Source organism: Rhopilema esculentum, chromosome 11, assembly GCF_057945365.1.
Source record: "Rhopilema esculentum isolate cy_ngs chromosome 11, ASM5794536v1, whole genome shotgun sequence".
In the NCBI taxonomy this organism is placed as follows: Eukaryota; Metazoa; Cnidaria; class Scyphozoa; order Rhizostomeae; family Rhizostomatidae; genus Rhopilema; species Rhopilema esculentum.
Window position 1 is genome coordinate 11,670,246 of NC_142825.1, and position 15,250 is coordinate 11,685,495.

At 35.4% G+C, this 15,250-nt stretch overlaps 1 protein-coding gene across 3 annotated transcripts; it reads left to right on the top strand.

Annotated features, from left to right (window-relative positions):
* The first annotated feature begins 473 nt into the window (after positions 1-473).
* Positions 474-15,250, top strand: LOC135693202 (kynurenine formamidase). 3 transcript variants are annotated; one of them, XM_065211597.2, is made up of 13 exons: positions 474-1,078; positions 1,967-2,113; positions 2,996-3,040; positions 3,691-3,781; positions 5,519-5,632; positions 8,405-8,456; positions 8,644-8,729; positions 9,994-10,066; positions 10,300-10,397; positions 11,141-11,219; positions 11,863-11,995; positions 12,307-12,411; positions 12,931-15,250. In XM_065211597.2, the coding sequence occupies exons 2-13, from the start codon at positions 2,078-2,080 to the stop codon at positions 12,973-12,975; spliced, it is 957 nt and encodes a 318-aa protein (XP_065067669.2). In that variant the 5' UTR covers positions 474-1,078; positions 1,967-2,077; the 3' UTR covers positions 12,976-15,250. The 3 variants fall into 3 exon arrangements, with proteins under 3 accessions (XP_065067669.2, XP_065067673.2, XP_065067670.2); XM_065211601.2 differs by having other exon boundaries at positions 486-2,218; XM_065211598.2 differs by having other exon boundaries at positions 498-2,113; positions 5,519-5,626.

Below are 15,250 nucleotides of genomic sequence, written 5' to 3' on the forward strand. Positions count from 1 at the left end.
AGAACTTCGCAGAATAATAACAGAACTTCGTACGATCGCCGTACAAAACATAAACAAACGTTCGCGGGTTTAACTACAAGTACCAGAATGCATTGCGCCATGACGTAATAAGGGGAAGGTCTATTGAGTCATTACTTGATTATTCAATGGAAACCGAACGAGTATAGGTTGATCATCGATAAATGGTTTATTATTTACAATATTCAAAGTCGAAGCTTGCACCGAATATGCTTGTCCCGGCGCGTAGTACGATAAACGATTCGGTACTTGGCGTAAACGATATTTTGTTGAATTTCGAGGGTCCTCGAAATTAAAGAAGCGTGACAAATTAGAACAACTCATCGTTAGCATCATTAAGCGTCCTTTGTTACGAAATAAAAACTCACTGAAATAGAAATTTTGTTCTTTGTTTCGATAAACCAATGAACGGCGCAACATACTTCCTTTAACAACGAAACTTGACTACGTATGTCAATAACTTATGTTTATTTATTATGAACACAATAGGTATTAAGCATATTTTATTGTTTATATAAAAGGTTAAAAGGTTTGAATGTTTTGAAAGTGAGAAACTCATGCCTTGCCTTCCTGGTTGAGTTAGTCAAGCAAATCAGAAAGCGCTTTCAAGTCAACCAGCCAGTGTTCAGATGTGTAGATTTTTTACTGCCATCAAATGCCGTCCAATGCAAGCCTCCATCGCTTCAAGATGCTTTCACCCTGATACCGTTTTTAAGAAATGTAGCAGACAGTAGCCGTGCAGACTTGGAATGGGGGCAGCAAGCTTTGGAAGAGGACACCGATATACTTCCAAATCAAACCGCAACAGCATTTTGAAAAAACCAGCTTGAAGCTAAGATGCTTAACGGCGGTTACAAGTATCCAAACTTGAGAAAAGTGGTAGCAACGGCATTTTCATTACCTTTATCAAATGCATCTGTTGAGTGTTTGTTCAGTTCTTTGAAGCTGGTAAAGACATCTTTAAGAAGAAGTTTAAAGCGCGAGACATTACTTGGTTGAATGCACACCAATCAAAGCATGAAGGCAATGGGAAGTCATGCACACCAAATCAAGCTGGATGGTATGCTTTTAGAACTGGTGCAGAAAGTAAAAAGCAGTGCGACAGATAGTCAAGCGCATGAAATTGTTAAAAACGAACTTTCTAAAATTGCCAAAAATTGACATTTTTACAGCAGTGCCAGCACTTGCATAGTAGATTTGTGTAGTTTTGTTCTAATAATCTTTTGGTGTTACAAAACTTGATAATGGCTTTAAAAAAGCAACCATTTAGTAAACTAAAGCTTTTCGTCTGACACTCTTTAGAGTTTAAAACGTCAGAACATAGATAAAAAACACTACGCTAGGAAATATATATATACCCAGTTGTGGATCGAAATAGGCTAATCAGAAACACGAGCACATGACTGTTGAGGTTGACCAATCAGTGCCGCTTGCCTATTGAGAATGGAGTTACCAATGGAGTCCTAAGGTGAAAACGAAGTCCTTTTGTCTACACAGTAGTAGGTTTTTCGTGCTCATGTAGATAGATTCCAAAACTGCTAGGTGGAACAACGATCGGGCTTTACCAATAATCCGAAACATGTCGCCATTATAGTTTTTTGCACAATCTGGGTTTTTCAGTAAATGCTGCCCGATAGCAGAATCGCAGGTTTTAGTTGTAATTTTAGATTTGCAAGACCGAGGTGACTGTTCTCTTTGGGGACGAATTTTGTTTCTAATACTAGGCGGAACATGTTGTTCTGACGTTTTAAACTCTGAAGAGTGTCAGATGAAAAGCTTTGGTTTACTAAATGTTTGCTTTTTTAAAAGCCATTGTCTAGTTTTGTTCTGTTTAATATCATGTTTTTTATTGTTTTGTTTTTATTTCTTAATTTGGAAAATTCCTTAAAAAATCCTCAAAAACATATTTTCATTAAAAATCTCCTTAAAAATATCCAAAATTCCTTAGTCTTAGGAAAAATCCTTGAAAGTAAGTGCCCAGGAACGCTGAGAAATATGCAGCGTACAGCCTCAAAGTTGGTTCAAAATAGCCTCATTTTGAGATCAACGTAAACAGCTGATGAACGTCAGAGTGGTTGGAGCTTCATCGAAAACAGTAAATATGATTTCATTCAAAAACTATTGCAATGTCCTTATTACTGTTTCATAATCATTCTCTCATTTGACCCCTAATCCACTAACAGTAAAGTGGAAAGGAAAGGTAGGCTTGTGTTTTGTGATAGAATAAAGTAAATGCAGATAGGCTTGGATAATATCCTTATAATTTCCTGGTGCATTCAGTTACATTGTTGACCTATTTTGTTTGCATTATTCGAGCGCATTTATTTGCATTATTGTGCTGTATCATCTCATTACCTTTGATTCTTTCAAACATTAACTTGTGTTGAAAATATTACGATTAGGCCATGAAGAAAAAAGTCTAGACTGCATTCCACAAACCATTTATAACTCATGTAATGCCCTACTTGAATAATTTCTAAACTTTCGAAAGCCCTTTTGCGTTAAGGTATCAAGAGTAGACGTTTACATTTACTTTCTTTTTACATCAGTGCATATTTTACAGAATTAAGCAACAACTATTGTGAGATATTTTACCAGTATATTTTTACTGACTTTCAATGATACGTTTGGATTTGAATTACTTTTGATGAAATGGTTAGTGGTATTTTGATACAATGAATGAGTTGGAAGAGTGTATTTGCGTTTGGTTCTTTAGCAAAGTATTGTTTTCATCATAGTAACGTCCTGACAGTGCAGTACTTGCCAACCGGACCAAAATGAAAATTAAATAAAATGTCAATAGCTAGTCCTTTTAATCTTCCTATTATTATTCCCTTATTTTCACAAAGCCACACCCTGCCCCACCCTCTTCTCAATAGAGAATACCCAGTTGAAAAAGTCATGCTACGCCACTGCAAACAAAAAGGTCTGCGGTACTTTCATATGGATATGGGTAAGCTGTTCTGTTTCCTTCAAGATGGATGAGCAAAAGAACAAAGAAAAACAGAAATGCAATAAGGAGGTAAGACTGCATGCAGACCTTACTGACAAGCGACCAATTGTCTGTTACGGTCAATTTTTTATCTTCACATTTGCCAAGAATGGATCATAGAAATGGAACCTTTATGTTGAAATTAGTCTGTGCCAAAATTGGACTGTCAGGTAGCGAATTACCGCATTTTTAAAATTTTGCTTTTCCTATACATTTCAATGGAATTTGTTGCTGTAGTGAAGTTTTATTTCCTTTATTTTTTTTAATATTTTAAGTATGGTTAATCATAAGCAAAAGGTGAAATTTGTCTTAATTTGATGAATATTTGGATCCCTATGGATTCCTAGAACATCTTTGGATCCTTACTGACATGTGTAAGGCTGCTGAACACTAGATGTAAAACTCAATCTCAACAAGAAGCATTGACCAGTTTTTAAGTTATAGTATGGAAAAGATGACAGAACAATCTTCAGTTTTCAATGTTTTAAAAAGTTAGCCCAATGTTCCCATGGAAAATTATAATTTTTCCAACTGTCAAACTCATGTTAGTTTCAGTCACATAGATGTATGTAGAGTGGAAAACAAGATAAAATGAAAGATTAGAATTACCTTATTTAAGCCCAATTTTTCTTGACTTGTGTGATACACCAGCTTTGATTATTGAATTGATTTACCTCCAGTTTCTTGAGCATCAATATTCTCCAAGCAGATGGTCTAATGTGGCTTCTTCCGATGAAATAATTCAACTACATGTCAAAAAAATTACTGAAGGTCAGTTTCTTTCTCATATTGATAAGCAGGCAGATCTAGTCTATCAATCTTACTGTAAAATCTGTGCTTCCATAGTTGATCATTTCACTCTAAAGGGAAAATTTGTTAGTCTAGGACTTAAGAAGATTTGGAATTTCAATGAAACAGAGTGAAAGATTTGAACAAGTGAGCAAGTTATGCGAGTCATGGCCCAGATTTTCGATCATACTACTAATATCCAGGATTCAAGGCACAGCTTTCAAACATCTTAATCTTCGATCTGAAATTTGCATCATTGCTTTTAGATTTAAATTTTCTAAATGTAAACAAGGTATAGAGATGTTAAGATTCCTTTCAAAGTACATGCCACGATATTCGCTCAGCGTAATGTATAAACTCTATGTCCGTCCCCATCTGGATTATGTTGACGTAATATATCACATTCCACAGAATACTCATGATTGTAGCCAAACTGTTACATTGACAAATTCGATGGAAAAACTCAAATCCATTCAATACTCTGCCGCATTAGCAATAATTGGGGCCTGGAAGGGCACATCGCGCCAAAAAATTTATGATGAACTCGGATGGGAATTGCTAAACCACCGACGATGGAGTAGACGCCTTGTTTCTTTTTTTAAAATAATCAATAACTTGACACCAGACTACACTAGAAGCCCTATACCCCAACTTCAGAAATCAGGCTACATTCTTCGCAGACAGGCTTCAGTAGGGCAAATACATGCGAGAACTGATAAATTTAAAGCTAGTTTTTATCCAGATTGTTTATCTGAATTGGAAAAACTCGACCCAGAGATCAAACAACCCTACTCAGTAAGTGCTTTCAAAAAACAACTATTTGCATTTATCCGTCAACCTCAAAAACTAGTCTAAGGCATCCATGACCCAAAAGGTTTATCCATTTTGACACAACTTGGTGTTGGACTTAGCAAGCTGAATTTTCACAAATTCAAACATAACTTCAGTGTTACCTTGGATCCTTTGTGCCCAGTAAATGATGGTATTGAGGATATGGGACACTTTTTGCTGCTCTGCCATGCTTATGATACAGATAGACTTGATCTTCTTGACAATGTGAGGGCTATATTGCAACCTCATGGATTAACAAACCTTTCAAATGAAGCTTTACTGCAAATAATTCTTTATTGTCATAAAAAATTATCTTTAAATTCAAATACAAAAATTCTTGAGGCAACATTAAAATATATCCAGACCTCCTGAAAGGTTTCATTAAGTAGTTTTATAAATCTTCTCTCCTAAGTAATTTGTCTTTCATTATTCTTGTTTTGTTTTTGTCAATGTAGTTTGTCTTTGTTTTTGTTTTAACATCAAAATTGTAAATGTTTTTGTTATTAGTAATCTGTAACATGTAATTTGCAACATTTAATGTAACTCTAATTTGAAGCAAATATGTTTAATGTAATGGCCACAGGGTTGCTATGTATTTCCATGCTCCCTGTGGTATCAACTTGTAGTTGTCTGTTTTGTAAAATTTTATGAGAATATATAAAGGAAAAAAAATTTTTTCTCTTTAGATGAAAAAACAAGCTTGTTCCTGTCCATTCTTGGGTAGCACCTTTTATTCCCAGGTAGTTTTCATTGCTCCTGCTGGTGCTACTTTAGCAACAGTCCCACATTTTAGTTTACAAGTTTAAACATAAATTTTCTGCTTGTCAAGTGTCTCATATATTTTGGAACTTCTAATTGATTTTAATTGTTTATTTTATATCATTCTAGCAAGTACTCAAACAATAAAAAAAGTTAAATGTGATGTTGATGTTCAATATGGTCAGAGTGCTGGTGAGAGAATGGATGTATTCTTTCCTAAGAGTTCAGAGAAAAGAGGTGAAGGTTTGATATTGTCCAAACTTTAAAGTGCTGTTAATGTTAAGTATTTTGAGATTTGCTTACCACAATAGAACCAAGCAAAAGACAATTTTGTAGAGATACTGGCCTTCAACAAGCAACACTACATGTAGCATGCAGATTTGATATTTGTTATTGCAGGTTGAACTAAAGTCAGCTTGTGCTGATGTTTTTCTGCATCCCAAAAAATGAAAATATTACCTGAAAAGGGTAGAAAAAGTTAAACAATGTTTAGTAACAAATGTCCTTAAACCTATTTTTTAACAGGTTTAGAAGAAAATTTATTTATAAAATCAATATGTCATTTGATGTTGCTCTTGAATTCATTTATATCCTCTTTCCCTTTCAAATTTTTGTCATGAATTAAAGGCAAAACATCAACTCCTATAATAATACTTCCGAGAGTGATGGGCTCAAAGTGGGCTCAGTATCACTGCCCTAGAATCGCTAGAAAAGACTGTTAATGCCACTTTGCCAATCTGCCACTTAGTTTTCTATATAGAATTTGCTCTTGTTCCTAAGAAAAATATCACTTGAGTATATAAAGTTATAACTATGAATATAAAGTGTCACTGATTTGTGTGTTTGTTGTTGTTTATTCTTGTCGCATTGCGGTGTTCCTTATACACTACTATGAATATATACCATATTATTTTGTTACGCATTTTGATGTATAGAATATTGAAGCTCTCCACCTCTGAGTTTCCTGGTTAATGTCATATTCAGGAAGCAAGCAGTTAAAACCAAAATGCAAAGATTGCTATGATTCTAAGTCTATAGTCAGAGCAAATCGATTCCAGAAGGGTGATGTTGTTTGCATCAAACTTCCATCAAATAAAAAACTACAGAGCAAATATTCAGACCAAATTAGTGTGGAAAAAGTACATCAAACTCCATCTGATGTTACCACCGAGAATGGAAAAAAGGCATGCTAACAGAGTGGTGCCATATTGTGGTAAAGGGCACAGTAAAATAGGATGAATCAGTACCATGGTTTCCTGATGACAGATGACAAGAAGATAAGGACATTGCAAGTGAAGACACAGAAGACCTATGCAAAAGAGAACAGTGACCAAGAAGAGCTCAGTGATCTCTGCAATATTTAGGGGACAAACATAGTTGACTTAAGCTGAAACAAATTTTTCACACTACTGTACGAGGGTCACTCCAAAATTATTGAGATATTCAGTAACCGCTTGAGATATCAGTTTGAAATTTTTTTGGTGGCTTCTACCATCTATTTCACCCATGTTTTGTAATTTTTGTTAATTTCAAGCGCGAGAAAAAAATAGAAAAGGGTTTTGAATTTCAGCACCTTAGATGTTCTTATTTGTTAAAAATGGAGCTTGAAAGACGTGATTTTCGCGCAATGATTTATTATGATTTTAAAAGGGTGCTGAAACAAGAAGAATGCCTAGCTCAGCTTCTGCAGACATTTGGAGATAATGCACCTTCAAGGGCAACAGTTTTTCGATGGTTTGCCGAATTTAAGAGAGGGAGGGAGAGCCTTAAAGATGAGACCCACCCAGGGAGGCCCCCAACTGCTGTTGTGCCAGAAACAGTTGCCGCTGTGGAGAAGATGCTAAAGCAAGATGGTCGGATGACTTATTCTATGATGCAGGATAGCGTAAAGATTGGATCAGCAGCATTGCACACAATTTTGCATGAAAACTTGCAAGTTCGGAAAGTGGCTGCCCGCTGGGTGCCACATTGCTTGTCAGATGAGCAGAAAGAGCAGCGCGTCAATTGGTGCCAGTTTATGCTGCAAAAATTTAATGAAGGGAAGTCGAAACGGGTTTATGACATTGTGACAGGCGATGAAAGTTGGGTTTACCAATTTGACCCGGAGACAAAGCGCCAATCCTCAATTTGGATCTTTCCAGGTGAAAACCCGCCCCAAAAATTTCGGCGATCCAGAAGCGTCGGCAAAAGGATGGTTGCGTCATTTTTCTCAAAGACGGGTCATGTCGCAACAATTCAAGTTGAAGACCGTCGTACAGTGAACGCGGATTGGTATGTTAACCACTGTATACCACAGGTTCTAGAAGTTTGGCGAAATAAACGTCCAAGGACCGGCTTAAGAGGTCTACTTTGGCACCATGACAACGCTTCCGCTCACACAGCTGCTTTGACTATCGACTTTCTGTCCGAAAATTCAGTTCAGTTGATGACTCACCCGCCTTATTCACCTGATTTGGCACCTTGTGACTTCTTTCTCTTTCCAGCGGTGAAAGAAAAAATTCGCGGAACCAAGTTTGATAGCGCTGATGATGCAGTTAGTGCCTTCAACGAGGCTGTTTCTGACCTGGCCGCGGAACAATGGGCCCATTGTTTTGATATGTGGTTTTATCGTATGAGACTTTGTGTGGAAGCCAGTGGAGAGTATTTTGAGAAACTGTGAAAATTTGAACACGATGCCTCTTGCGGTTTTTGAATATCTCAATAATTTTGGAGTGACCCTCGTATTTTCTTTATCCGAAGGGGAAGTCATGTTGTCGTTTTTGTTGTTGTTGTTGTTGTTGTGTGCTTGAGTATGAGTTTAGAGGTGACTGATTCATGCTTACATAACATTACACAATTCATGGTAACATTTTATTTATTGTGCTTTTTTCATTATATCATGTCTATGAGTTTATGTTCTATTTTCTTATATTTTCTTATAATATCGTCTGGTACATCAAAGTGTTTCATTTTAGATTTTAGCCTTTTTAGATTGGTTATTTTATGCTTTGATGTAATTTATTTTTGATGTTTCAGAAAAGCAGCCAATCCTTGTCTTCATTCATGGTGGATATTGGCAAGAACTAGGGTTTGTCTTTTTAAAAACATGTTATTTTTAAGAACATGAAATTCTAGGAAGTACTTTAATTATCCTATGATCTTCCTTTCAAATTATTTGCAGACTGAAAGAGGCACAAGGGTTTAAATATTTTCTCCTATTCAACCTTTTTTTTCTTTGAATATTTGTCATTTTCTGTATCCCATTATATTTTTAGGAAGGATTACTACAGTTTTCTTGGAAGTGTTTTTGGACAGTATGGCATAACTACAATAGTTGTTGGATATGAGCTTGCTCCAAAAGGTTGATAAATTCCTTTTTTATTCATGTTCTTCTTTTAGGGCACACAAACTGTTGTTGCTGCTACTAGTGCTGTTTTCATTATCATTGTTGAGAGTTATGTGTAGTTCACCAATTCCTCCAGCTTCCTTCTTTTCCAAGTGAGTCACCCCATCACCATTTGCTGTCAAATTTTTTATTTCATCTACCTTCCTGATCTTCTTCCTGATCTTCTTCCTGATCTTCTTCCTGATACTCTTCCTGATCTTCTTCCTGATCTTCTTCCTGATCTTCTTCCTGATCTTCTTCCTGATCTTCTTCCTGATCTTCTTCCTGATCTTCTTCCTAATCTTGATCTTGTCCTTGATCTTCTTCCTGATTTTTTTCCTGATCTTCTTCCTGATCTTCTTCTTGGTCTTCTTCTTGATTTTCTTCCTGATCTTCTTCTTGGTCTTCTTCTTGATTTTCTTCCTGATCTTGTTCTTGATCTTGTTCTTGATCTTGTCCTTGATCTTCTTCCTGATCTTCTTCTTGATCTCCTTCCTGATCTTCTTCCTGATCTTCTTCCTGATCTTCTTCCTAATCTTGATCTTGTCCTTGATCTTCTTCCTGATTTTTTCCTGATCTTCTTCCTGATCTTCTTCTTGGTCTTCTTCTTGATTTTCTTCCTGATCTTCTTCCTGATCTTGTTCTTGATCTTGTTCTTGATCTTGTCCTTGATCTTCTTCCTGATCTGCTTCTTGTTCTTCTTCCTGATCTTCTTCTTGATCTCCTTCCTGATCTTCTTCCTAATCTTGATCTTCTTGTTCTTGAACTTTTTCTTGAGATTTTGGCATTTCTCCTAGAGACTTGGTTGTGCCTGTTTTCTTGTTTGTACTAAGTTTGCTTTTTTCATTGCCATTTATGACCATTTGCAGTACTTTGCAGACTTTGTGGACTTTGCAGACTTTGCAAACCATTGTTGAAATTTTGTCATTAGGCAGTTAAGAGATAAAAAGAATTTATTTATAACATATCATTCCAATTATGTGTTATTAATTATGCAAGCAATTTGATATTTTTTATTACTACATTCGTAGACACACAGACTATTAACCATAAATCCACAAAGTTAGTGAAGCCCACAAAGTCTGCAATGTTCGCATTGTAAACCTGGCCAAAGATGTTGTCTTTTCATTCTCACTTTTGTCTTTTATCTTTTGTTTTATGAATATGAATCTCAATTATTATACCATCCTGAATTTTGATCTTTTTTAATAATAATTTTATTTACTTGCTTTGTGCATAGTAAAACTGAAGACAATTGCTGGAGAAATCAGGAATGCAGTTTGTTCCATCCATGAAAGATTTCCTTCAGCACCGTAAGCATTGATTTGTTGTTTGATGCAAGAATTTGCAAAGAACCATAGTTTCCCAGTCTACCAATTTCTACAGTCAGTAGCTACGCTAACCACAAAGATAACAGGACATTTGGGATCGTTTGAAAACCCAAAGGAGACTAGCCATTTATTTTTATACAAGTTACATTCTTTGGGATTGTATGTAGAAATCCTTTTGATAAATCACACTTACATCAATATCTAATCTGTTATAGATTGATTGTTTCTGGCCACTCGGCTGGCGCTCACTTGGCATCACTTCTATTAACTGTCAACTGGAACTCCTTAGGATTTTCTAGGTCTCCAGTTCAAGGTAGAAAAATGCATTTTCTTAATTTTCTATAAAGTCGTCTTATTTGTTTAAAATCAGTCCAATCAAGAGCTTTAATTCCTAGCTGTCATTTCTAATGTATGATTCTACCAGCTTAATGTTTCTGCAAAATTTGTCACAAAATGTTTCTGCAATTTTGTGCCACCTTCAAACAACATAATGTGAAAATAGAACAAGTACTAAAATTAGATAGACTGTTAAGAACAGCACGTTTCGAGCATAACGAATGCATGTTCCAAATATCTCAATCTGGATACATTATGAAAAATTTGAAAGGGTTTATTGTTATCGTGATAGTGCATTACTTTGCACCTACAGAAGCGCCGAGTTAAAGCACGATGGCCTGGACAATCACAATGAAATAATGCTTTATTTTTCAAAAATTACATTTTGCATGAAAAATATATATTTTGCTGCAAGAGGTTGTATAGCCGGTGAACATAAAAGGGATATTAGAAAATTTATTCAAAGAACGGATTAGAAGATTTTAGGAGTGAGTCATCCCCCTCTTTGCAATTGTGTAGCACGTACAATAATATTTTAGATCGATCCTCTTGTCAGGGGGTGACTAACGCGACAAAAGACTTTACATTTGCTCATTAGCTAAGGCCTTGATTTCAAGTGATGTAGTAAATTCCTCTTTCTGATTAAGATTTTTCCGTGGCATGGCTATCACAGTTCAGTGTTTGATCTGCAATGATTCGTCTTTTTTCTTTTCTGGCCAGGCTTGGTTCTAATCAGCGGAGTGTATGATTTGAGACCTCTTGTTAACACCTATGTCAACGATGCTCTAAATATGAATACGTAAGAATTTCTTAGAGACCAGTTTCCTGTAAAAAATTTTTAAATACTTTGTTAAGCACCAATGTGATAACGCTCAATCAGCTCGCCCTAGCCATTATAGCTCTATATGAACAAACATTCTTGATGTTTGTATCATTGTGCTGCACCTTGCTTTAGAAATAAGCCCCTTCTGAAGAATGTTTTTGCACTAGATTAGCTTTCAAGTAATTTTTACAGACGATACAATAGGCAATAGTGCAGAATCCAAATGAAGTAGTTCATCTTTCTATGATATACCTGATTCTGTTTAGGATAAACTCTTCACACTTTCATGAAACAAGCCTGTACAGAAAATTTAAACATAAAGTTCTGATGTATTTAGTGAATCTAATCAATATTCAATAAATGCGTGTTCGAAACGGAATTAGCAAAGCGTTTGATACAAATATCTGGATGTGAATCCAACCCTTCTTGGCTGCAAACAATCTAACTCGTTATATTTGCAAGAATAAGATCCCTCGCATCAAGCTTATCCACATTTTTAAACCTCAGTGCCATTTATATGTTAGGTGAATGATAATAGAATACCTGTTGGTGAATCCTGTCCTTTGTAATGTGTTTTGCTCAAACTGCTTGTCTTTAGCTTTGCTTTTTTTATTTTCAGAGAGGAAGCATTGATGCTCAGTCCAATGTGCTCAGTTGACCAGATGGAGTTCAATTCCAGTTGTAAAATCATGTCCCTCGTTGGCCAATACGAATCGCCAGAATTCCATAGACAATCAAAAGAGTTCGCTGAAGTAGGAGATTCAAACTTACGTTTTTATATAACACTTTACAACGAAGCATGCTGAAACTAAATAAAGCTAACTGTTACGTACAAAGATAAGATATGATGTCAAAACAATGTATTGTATTTTATAGTGTATGGTAGTATATTGTTTTGTAGAATAATGTGTCTGTAAGAATATTATATGATATAATATGGCATGTAATAATACGATATGTAATAATATAATATGATATTTTGTAAGTAATATTATGATATGATATTATATATGTAATGATATGATATTATGGCATAATATTATTTGATGTGTTCTTTTTGCAGGCTTTGAGAAATGCTGGGTACAAGGTTAAACATGATAGTATAGAAAACACAGATCATTTCAGTATTGTTCACAATTTCACGCTTCCCAGTTATAATCTCACCAAGGTGCGTGTTTTGGCCTAGCCCCTTTTATTTCTTTTAACAAGATGCAGCTTGTGCCTGGTCTTTGATAAAATTAATAATGGTAGGTAGGTATATTATGAATCCCAATCCATATAAAGGTTTTACAGGAATACACAAAACAGCTTTTCAGGTTGTTTGATACTCAATTCATGAACCTGTGTAATATTTAAAACAGATATACATAACTCTGTGTTAAAACCTCATAGGAGTAAAAAGCCTTCTATTCAGAGATGCATGCATCTGGAACAACTTTATAATAAGTTGAAAACAGCACTCTCAATTTTTGCTTTCACGTCTCTAAGTTACGAAACTGTTTGCCGATGATGCTGCCATATTGGAATTATATTACCATTGTACTTCAATTTTAAATTGAAGCTTTACCTTGTATGAAGAATTTGAAGCAAAAGGAAATCTTTTTCCTTTGATCGATACTTCTATTTTAAGACCTTTGTACGATCTTTTAGGTTAAAATGTTTTAACAAATCAAATTTTAATTTACAGGTCATAGTCGATTTTATCAATGACGTTTCACAAATTTGCTGGTGAGTTGGCAGTAGCTGTGGGCGAAAACTGGCCATGAATTGCCATAATATTTTCAGGCTATTTGATAGTAACTTTTTGTAAACATAATAGGAATTGTATAGTCCAATTTTGACTAAAAACGAATTAAGATCTGAGAAAGTAAGAATTACCAGATTTTAAATTTGGCTAAAAGTCAATTAGAATTTAAAGTTAAGTTATTATCTTTATGAATCAAACGAACAACCTCTTTTTTGCTTCAGTAAGAAAATATTATTTAGATTTTGATGAGAATTCGGCTTTCGTTTTTTAATTTCTTATCGCATTTGGCATCTTGTTAAAAATTTCAGCTGCACTGTTCCTCAAAATTTTAGAATTTATTGTAGTTGCAATTTGTGGTGCAGAGTTTGATCTCAAATGTTTACTGTTTTCTTTTAAAGATATGTCAATGTATTCTGGTTTGTTTTGATCTGTTATATAATTAAAAGCCAGCTTCACAAGGTGGCATTCTCGTCTCTCTTTCATAGGTAACCAGCCTAATGATATGTTACCTTTTTCTTTAACTTAGCGGCCTAAGACAAAACTTGCAGCTGCATTTTCCACCTTTTGTAGTTGTTTTTGTAGTTTTAATGAAAGAAGATGAAATACAGCATCGGCTTAATCCATATTAGCAACTCAGCAACTTGCTTGCTAAGTTTCAGTGACATGATATTTTTGATTTTTTTTACTATGGCAAGGGCCCCAAAACAGGATGATGTTATCTTGTTTACGTGCTCTTCCCACAAAAGATGCTGGTCTAAGATAACACCAAGTAATTTTGCTGACTTTTCACCTTCAATTGGTTGCTGTCCAATTTTTAGCGTGGGAGCCAAATTATCGAGATTGTGATGACGCGATAGTTGCTTTTTGCTAAGAACCATGACCACTATCGTGTAGACAGAAGGAGTTCGTTTTTACCTTGGGATTCCATAGGTGACATTCTCAATAGGCAAGCGGCACTGATTGGTCAACCTTAACAGTCATATGCTCGCGTTTCTGATTGGCCTATTTCGATCCACAACTGGGTATACATATTTCCTAGCGTAGAGCTTTCGATCTATGTTCTGACGTTTTATACTCGGAAGAGTGTCAAACGAAAAGCTTTAATAACATATTTCAAAATGTTTGCTTTTATCAAAGCAATTTTTAAATTCTGTACCACGAAAAGATTGTTTGCTAATAGAAGAGTGTACCCAATGAAAGGAAGCTATATATACCCTGTTTTGCTTTTTGGAAGCTTTGGTGTCTAATGCTAGGTCTCATAGCATGGCAAGGATTAGTTGATGATGTGTATAATCGACGAATCGCAGGATATACTGTCCGCCGGATTCTATGAATCTTTAAATGAGTAATAGTACGAAATGTTGCCTGGAACAAAGCAACACGACGACGAGACTAATGTACGGAATAAGAATTTTGAAATAAATTAAATTTGATAAATACAAATATTTCTCCCCCGTATACAGGGCTTCAAATGAAGCAGTTTTTCATTTCTTGTTGGTCATAGTATGAAATCACTGTAAAAATATTACCAGACAAATGTTTAATGCAATATTTCAAAACTAAATGTGATTTGCTCTGACTGAAGGCATGGCATTGCTGAGACACACTGCCATTTAAACACAATGTATCCCAGATAATCTTGGCATAGATTGTTGGGGCCCAGACCTTCCTTGGTATCTTAAAGGCATTGAGTCATGGTAAATAGGCCTTTTCTATAGGGGGCCATTTGGTTTCGGCGTGATCGCTGCTGTTTCATGTGATATTTGCATCCGTTGTTGACAACTTGCTATTGATGAAAATTGCTTTGTCAATCAGTACGAGGTGAGTTCATGTGACCAGTTTCAGGTCAACCAATAGCATCGCATTCATGAAAATCATGACTCAGCGGATTTTGGCACTTAGGGTATACCCAATCCATTTTATCATGACTCAATGCCTTTAAGACCCCACACAGTTATTGTTATTACATTCAGTAGTGTAATACGTGCCGAGATACACGGCGGCATGTAGAGTTTTAATTGTAATGTTGATTTACTATTTGATTTAAAGCAGTGGTAAATAACATGTTTTGATTCTCAATACCTAATAAGGACAAACGTATGGAAAATATCAATCGACAAGTCTCAGTCAACGCGATTATGTATGTAGTAACTCGAAATAAGTTAGTTAGTTGGTGGGAGTAGAGTTGAAGTAAGGATTGTGATCGGCGGAAATGTGAAATAGAATATTGATGGATTTGATACAAAATAGTTACACAGAA